The sequence below is a fragment of the Gavialis gangeticus genome, unplaced genomic scaffold (assembly GCF_001723915.1).
Source record: "Gavialis gangeticus isolate Ggan-Ray unplaced genomic scaffold, GavGan_comp1, whole genome shotgun sequence".
NCBI lineage: Eukaryota > Metazoa > Chordata > Crocodylia > Gavialidae > Gavialis > Gavialis gangeticus.
Genome location: NW_017729022.1, coordinates 71140313 through 71149019, shown reverse-complemented (window position 1 = coordinate 71149019; position 8707 = coordinate 71140313). Strand labels below are relative to the sequence as shown.

General features: G+C 41.6%; 1 protein-coding gene across 3 annotated transcripts in view; it reads right to left on the bottom strand.

Annotated features, from left to right (window-relative positions):
- The window catches only part of LOC109296122, a 215534-nt gene extending 211285 nt beyond the window's left edge, over positions 1-4249 (bottom strand). For all 3 annotated transcript variants that reach the window (XM_019515354.1, XM_019515355.1, XM_019515357.1), the window contains exon 1: positions 3883-4249. In XM_019515354.1, the coding sequence (XP_019370899.1) occupies positions 3883-4122 (240 nt within the window). In that variant the 5' untranslated portion in view covers positions 4123-4249. The remainder of the gene's footprint in view (positions 1-3882) is intronic.
- Positions 4250-8707: the final 4458 nt, after the last annotated feature.

The following is an 8707-nucleotide window of genomic DNA, read 5'->3' as shown; positions in this document are numbered from 1 at the left end:
TGTTTTGCTTTTGAGACTTAATAACAACCTTTGCCAAGGATGTGCACGATTTAAACAGCAATCTAAATTTCTACAGCATACCATAACAAGGAACTTCCCTTAAATAAAAGTTTTACATTGCATAGTTAATATAAAAGGTACTTCCATAAACATATGATTTGGTTATATAGAGAATGCAGTTTCATTTATTATACGATCCAAGATTACAGAATACCTCCAAAAAAGTAAAAGTAGCCTCTTCTGAGATTTATTTTAAAAATCTGGCTTAAATTCTCTGAGTATTGTTTTACTCCCTATTTTTGATACTTCCGCAGGATTAAAGAATGCTGTTGGATTTAAAGAAGGAACCTGTACCTCCACAGGAAATCACAAATCCTTAACTAACATATGCTAACTTTTCTTCTGGGAACAAAAGAAGAATCTTTGTTTTCCCTTCACCAGCAAACATCAAGCAATCAAAGAAGAATCTTTTCAGCAACAAATGTTAGCAGGGAACTTCAGTTGTGTTTAATTAAGTTCTTCCGAAAGAAACTGCATGCTGTGGCACTGAAGAGGTTATCAGAGGTCAGATGCCTGCAATGACTTTGTGACCTCAAAAAGGCAAAATAAAAGGTAGTGGTATCCCTGCTGGTAAAATGGGCTTCCACCTTTGTTTCTCTCCCTTTCTGCTTTAATTTAATAGCAATCAGCACAATATGGCTGCTTTTCTTTTAACAATAGGATGGGCAGAAGTTAGATTTACAGCACTGCAAGGGGGAAGATAAGAAACAAGTGAAGCTCACTATGGTTCTTTATGTACAATAGGAACAGCACTTTGATACCCATAAATAACTTATAAATCTACTTAAGATTCATTGTTGTCAAAAGCAGACAGATGTGCACATTTTTTAGTTTAGTATTACCTTCTGGAACTTCTCAAATGCACAACTGTTACACAAAATAATTACCTCTAAAATTAATCAGATGTATAAACCAGTGCTGAATAAATCATGCACTGTTAATGTCTCCTAATTGCTTAACACAAAGCTGATATCACAGTGTGTGTATATACTATACTATACTATACGTTGTACTGATTATCTTAATTTATACGTCTATGCAAATATACTATATACTATAGATATATAAATTAAAATAATCAATACAGCATATATAACCATTAATATTCTAAACAAATGCACTGGTAATATTGTTCTGAGGATCTTTGTACTCACATCATATTCCCCTTAGGGGCACCCAGGTGCATGATGAGAGCAGTTTTTGTCTTAGAATATTTAAATAATAAGTTGTATAATTGCAAAGATTAATACAGCATTATGATTTCAGAGCATCAATTCTTACATTGAAGCCCCAATAACATACAGAAAGTGTCTATCATTCACGTTTCTGATTGCCCCAGGAATTTAGTCTTTTTGTTAGTGCTCTGAAGCTAAAACTGAACTGCTTATCCTCTAGACTTCTTTTAAATGATTTATATTAGAAGAACATCAGGCATGCACTCATGTATATATTATTTTCATGAGGAGATATCTTTTCCTTTGCTTAATTATGCTACTTGCTTAATAACTTCTGTGGACTTTTAAAACAATAGTTCACTACTTCACTTGTTACCTATCATGCTTCATCACTTTGACATCATCCCTGCATGGAGTTCCCTTCCACTGGACTTCTCAGTCCTGGAAAATTCACCAACAGCAAACTTGAGACCCACTATAAGGTGAGACAGGAAGGGAAGGAGATTGAAACAGCTCCTTAAGGGGCACTGGCAACAGAAGAAGGAAGCTTGAGAGAATAGTTTACCACATTGCCATAGAGGGGGGAGGGAAATTCTAGCTGTCATGAGAGCCCATGAAGTGTAGTGGCTGAACTATGCCAACCTCTAGGTTACAGGAAAGAGTGAGCAAAAGAAGGGGGTCCTTCCTCTCTCAGGTCTTCTGAAAAAAAATTATTAGGATATTAGGGGGGCAAGGCTGGAGCTTTGAAGCAAGTATTTTTCCCACAGTCTCTACTGGAGGAAACTCCTATTAAAATCAATATGAGTTGTGCCAGCACAAGGTGCACAGGATCAAGTGCTTCAAATGGTATATCAAGTTGCATACCTTTTCTTTTTAATATTTTTAAAGATAAGAAACATTTTTAATCCTTTAATAAAACTACAGCATTTGATCCAATTCTGTCACAGAATTAAATCACACAAAGTCAGAATTGTTTGATGTCAGTGTACACATCTTGTCTTGGTCATTCATTTAACAATAAAGTAGACAGGTAATTAGCTGTGTTAGTCTTAAATCAGGCAGAAGGCAGGGCCTCGTGGTACCCTAGAGACTAACACATTCAGAGGGAGTCTCTAAGGTGCCATTCTGCCCTGCCTTCTGCTTTAGCAATGAAGTATAAGCACTTCTGCTTGCCAGCTTTAGCCATTAGAAAATACAGCTGCAATTCCAAAAGTAACATAATATAATATTCTTACACAACATTTAAAAAGTGGGCACTTTTACACATGCTCCAATGTATTCTAATCACAATGGTCCAGCATGTTGCAGCATCTCATGTATTCAGCACCCCCACATTACAAAATGACAGCGGGGACACTTTAACAGAAGCTCAAATAAGCTTTAGTTAGAGCGCCCCTGCCACCATTTTGAAACATGAAACGCTGAATACATGAGATGCTGCGGGCATTTTAATTGCAGTGGCTCCCAAGAGTCACTCTAATTAAAATGCCCCCCCACCCCAGAGCACGTGTATAAATATCACTTTTAGTAACAAGTGCGCACAGCTCAGTAGAATAAACTTGAAAGCTAAATTAGAAAAAAGAATCTGAAAAAAAAAGTTGCAAAGGACAAAATGACAAAAGTTACTGTCAAGGGGTTTGTGGGGGGGAGGGTTCCCCCCATTGCAAATAAGCCCTTTCCTCCCTGTGCTTTAAATCTTGTCCTCTTCTGAAACTATAGTCATAAGGATTTAATCAATACTCAGAACAATTACTTTCTAAAGCAAAACAATCCAAGGTCAACTGAAGATAAAAGCAATCATACAGTCTCTTAGTAATATCTCAATGCCAAGCTTCTTGTTTCACTTCCAGCCAAATCCAAATGACAAGAAAGAGTACAATATTTATTTTCCTTGGTAACATGCTCGGATACCAGAGTGTACACTCTAGCTGACTAGTCTAGTGTGTTTGTCCTCAGCTTGTTCCACATAATTCAGTAAAATACAGACAAGTGCCACATCTGGATTTGTTACCTAGGCAGCAAATAAACATAGTCTGAAACCTCACAGCCAAACAAGCAGTAGGAAATTTTAACTAGTGACAAGCTTTCCATTTATTAAATTCCACTAAAATAAAAACAAATTCAACTTTGCCTCAATTAAAATTAGATTACGTTGGAAAATTTCAACTTAAATTATAAACATTATATAATCCAATGTTGAATTGAATACTGCTATCTAAATACAACAATTGGGGAACACTTTAAAAATCTCATCACCATGTTTAAAACAAAACAATCGGCTAAAATCATCTTCATAATACCAATTCTATCACAAAAGTTAATGCTAGAAGGCAACTGTTGTTCTTATATGTATTGGAGAGCATGTTCCTATATGTATTGGAGAGCTTGTTTACAGAAAACATGTCTTTTCAAAAAGTTAAGCATGACAACAACTACAGTCCACTGAAGTCAGAATGTTTGATCAACACTTTACATTGCACTAAATTTCAATATATAGGTTATCAAAAGTAGCTTTTCTGTGTGTTTGTAATTAGTACAAGCTTTACATTCAACGCTACTTTCAAGCATTTTACAAATGTTGGCCTTTGTTTTGAATTAACTGACATTATAAGGCAGCAAATTAACAAAATATTGGACTTGCACTCACCTTATTAAAAGCAGGGTTCTTTAATGCTAATTGCTTGAAAACATTTTCCTGGGAAGACAAGCAGGGCTGCCATGATGAACGGCTGGTTACTTTTAAAATTTTCTGACTCCCACCAAAATAATGCATCCTTTTTCTTCTCCAGCATATGAAGTCATTGATACCTTTTGTGCCAGATTGATTTTTCCAGTTTGGTTGAGGAAACAGAATAGATGCCTTTGCCTGTAATTCAAAGTTTTTCATGTTTGCAGCTTTGCTTCAAGACGAAAAGTTCAAAATCTTAGGGAAGAAGCAGAGAGCAGAAAAATAAATGTTAGCTTGAAAATTATCCACACAGTGGCTATGGTAGCCAAGAGATTTTTCTCAGGTATTTTCAACAAGAGTATGAGCTCATCCTGTAAATGATAAACTAAAGGAGGAATGTACATGCTTGAGGCCTGAAAAAAGTCAAGGAATGCAGCCACACACGTAAGAGCTAGTTGCAAGAAGTCTATAACAACATTAAAAAAACACTAACTTAAGTGTTGCATATTTGTAAAAAAAAGTTGTTCTGTCAGAGGTTTTGTGTTATTATGACCGGTTAAGACTAGAAGACAAAACACTTAAAGATGAAAATTGCAGTGGAATTAATCAAAAGCAACATTAGAAATCTGTCCTTTAGGGCTTTCCACTATTTTTGCTAATTCCTCCAGAACCAAATGGACTTCATAGCCTCTCTCTAAAGAAATTAATCAAACCTAAAACAGAATTCAAGGTTATTGGGGGGAAGCGGGGGGGGTTAATAAAAAAATACAATTCAACATATCGAAAATCACTTCCTGAAGTGATGAACCTGATTCTGTGAGTAAACTCTGCAGCAATAATTATGTACTCAGCAACATTGGCCCCACTTCTGCAAAGACTGCAGATGTGCTCACCTTTAACACTAGCTTCTCCCAGATGTAATGTTAAGCACATGCATAAGCCTTTGCAGGACTGGAGCCGTGAACTTTACAATGCATTTTATTGAAGAAGGGAATATTATTAATGGGTACCAGCTGTATTAAAACAACAATGCTTTCCAAAAGTCTGGAGGAAAGGCAATGAGTTCCCACCTTCAACAATACCCCTAGCTCACCATTCTTCCTGTAGCTTGTCTAATTGACAGCCCCTACACCCCTGCACAGATTTTGAGCCAAACAAAGATCTACAACAATCACCAAAAACTAAGTGACTGCAGCACTGATGCCTACACAGTCAGATGGGTGGTCAATTGGCTAGATGGTTGCACCCAGAGAGTGGTGGTGGACAGGTCATTTTTGACCTGCAGAGATGTGGGCAGTGAAGTCCCCCAGAGCTCAGTCCTGGGGCCTGTACTGTTCAACAAGTTGTGGGGTGAGGTGGGCATGCTGGAGGGGAGGGACAGAATCCAGCTAAATCTAAACAAATTACAGGAGGTGGGCAGATGAGAATAGGATGAAATTCAATGCAGACAAGTGCAAGGTGCTGCATCTAGAGAGAAGGAACCAGCAGCACACCTAGAGGCTGGGGAACACCCTTTTTGTCAACACGGTGGCTGAAAGGGATCTTGGAGTCATTGTTGACTTCAGGATGGACATGAGCCGCCAATGTGAAGAGAAGCGGTCAGTAAGGCTAACCGCACCTTGTTGTGCATCTACAGGTGCATCACTAGCAGGTCCAGGGAGGTGATCCTTCGCCTCTATGCGACACTGGTCAGGCCACAGTTGGAGTACTGTGTCCAGTTCTGGATGCCACACTTCAAGAGGGATGTGGCTAGCATTGAGTGGGTACAGAGGAGGGCCACTCACATGGTCAAGGGGCAGCAGGTCAGGCCCTACGAAGAGAGACTAAAGGGCCTGAAACTATTCAGCCTCCAAAAGAGAAGGCTGAGAGGGGATCTGGTGGCCATTTACAAACTCACCAGGGGGGACCAGCAGGAATTGGGGGAGGCTCTGTTCCCCCAGGCACCACCCGGGGTTACTAGGAATAATGGCCACAAATTGTTAAAGAGAAGGTTCAGGATGGACATCAGCAGACATTACTTTAAAGTTAGGGCTGCTAGGATCTGGAATGGGCTCCCAAGTAAGGTGGTACTCTCTCCTACCTTGGGGGTCTTCAAGAGGAGGTTGGAAAGATATTTGTCTGGGGTGATATGATCCCGGCACTCATTCTTGCCCAGGGTAGGGGGTTGGACCTGATGATCTGTTTAGGTCCCTTGCAACCCTAAGCACTATGATACTATAAAACAGGGTCTTGAAACATGAGAGAGACAAGATCCATGAAAGCACATAAACCAGAGCACATATACATGGATGGAAGAGAAAAGGCAATCTGACTTCGATTGTTTTTTTTATTAAATTGGGACAGTTGGATTGATTCCCTCTTACAGAGGAGGATCTGTGAAGGAGAAGATGCCAATTCAGCAGGTAAATGAGCTCTCAGTATTGCTCTGGTAGTTTTTCATAGGGTAGAGTGCTCCTAGATTCTTTGTCAGCCTTGCAATTATGGTCTAAATGCTGGGGAACTGCAAATTATATCCCAGTCTATAAACTAACTATTAAATTGGTTAAAGAGTGCTAAAGAGAGAAAAAAATGTCTCATGGCTAATATGTTAGCTTGAGACTCTGGAGATCTGCATTTAATTCCAGTCCTAGTGAGAGCAGTATAAGATCACACAAAGAGTCTGTCTAATCTGTGTCTTATCTCCCCATTTATAAGATAGGAAAAATAATGCTCTTCCCCTCCATCCCCCTGCTCCATCTTTGTTCAGTCTTATGTATTTGCATTATTATAATGGGGTGGAAAATATTTTTTGCTACATGTAACAAAAACAATCAACCCTAATCTTGATCAAGGTCACTTGGCAGTAGAATAAGACAAATAAAAGCAAAGAAAAGAAAAGAAAACAACACCATTAAAAACTATGGGCCTGGTTTACCTCAGGTAAATGAAACTATGCACAGGACTGCATTTAAATATCAAGAAATAGACTTTAACGCTAGGGACAGACATTCAAAAAGCCTGAGCCTGAACTGATTCAATCTTTGCAGGCTGGTTAATCTAACCTGCCTAGGTTGAATCAATTTGCAACTGTACAGACATTCCCTCTGGACTGAGGAAATGCAGGCACATGCCCGCAGTGGCTCAGGCTAGAAACTGGGGGGTGCTAGAGCAGCCCTCCCTTCCTGTCTATAGCACTGAGCTGAGCAGGGACATGGCCAGGCCCCAGCAGGTCACTCTGATCAGGGAGGGGTGTAAACCACTACTCTGCCTGCACAGCCTCGGCTCAAGGGGCAGGAGTGTTGCCAGCCCCCAGCTCCAGGCTAGCACACTGAGGCAAAGTGGGGAGGGGGAGGGAGGACTGCTTGTGCACAGTGCACGCATCTGCTGATGATACTGAGCTTTTCAATCTCCCTCTCCCACTTCTTCATACTGGCTAGGGACAGACTTTCAAAAAGCCTGAGCCTGAATTGATTCAATCTTTGCAGGCTGGTCTAACCTGGCTAGACTGAACTGGTTTGTATCTGGACAGATATTCTCTCTGGACTGAGGAAATTCAGACACATGCCTGGAGTGGCTCAGGCGAGAAGCCGGGGGGTGCTAGAGCAGCCCTCCCTTCCCTTCTGCAGGGAGCTGGGCTGAGAGGCGGAGGAGCATGGCCAGGCCCCAGCAGGACTCTCTCATTAGGGAGGTCTGCCTGCATGGTCCCAGACTTTTCCCTGCTGGCTGCTCAAGGGGAAGGAGTGTTGCCAGCCCCTAACCCCAGGCTAACACTGTGAGGCAAGGTGGGGTGTGCAGTGCATGCATCTGTTGATGATACAGAGCTTTTCAATCACCCTCCCTGCTTTGTCATACTGTCTGCAGCAAACTAACAGAAGAGCAACTTCTTAAACAGCTTACCAGCTGACCAGTTGATTAGCTCCAAAAGCCCTAAGTAGTCACTGTTATGTCTGCCTGCCCCAGTAAATTTGGAGAAAGACACACAGAGACATCTCTCGGTATTAGCTAGCATACCACATGCTGGCTACAGTCCCTACTGTGGCAGAGTGGAGGAAGGGATCTCTCCTTAAGCAGTGAGTGGTGAGAGGGGGAGGAAAGGGCGGCACAAGGAAGTCAGCAGACCCTGCTGTGCCTGCAAGTCTGTGCTGAGCTCTAGCCAGGGAACAGAGGGGAGGGGCCAGCCCTGCTGTGGAGCAGAGGGCCTTGCCCAGCCCAGACAGCATGCTGGGATGCTAGGGGATTCTGATTTAACTTAAACCAGCAAGGGGTCTGGGACAGACATTGCATAAACCAGTTGAAGCCAAATCAGTTGAGTCTGATACTTCATTCAACCAGATTTATCTCAAACTGGTTTCAACCATTCTGAAACTGGTCTGTATGCACTGAACATCTGTTCTGTTACAGGTTTAAACTAGTTTCTGATCACAATCTTGTCTGCCTTTGTTTGGTCCTAGTGAAACAGGAGACACACACCCACAGGCAACTTTCAGCATTAGCTAGCATACCACATGCCAACTAGAGTCCGTGGGGCTGGGGTCCATGCTGTGGGAGATGGGAGGGAGGGAAGGGGGAATCCCTGCTTGAGCAGTGAATGATGGGTGAGGGAGGGAAGGGGAGAGAGCCAGGTAGACCCTGCTGTGCCTGTAGTCTCTGTGGCAGAAAGCCACCTTGGTTTCTCCCCAAAATCTCTGCCCTGTGACAATGTGATTAAAATCTCTGAGCTGTGACCATTTGATTAGGATGGGCCCAGCAGAGGAGACACACCTCAGCCTATCTTTTTAGGTAACCTGAGCTGGCTACATTCCTGAGGGAGGGGGGAAACCTGCTC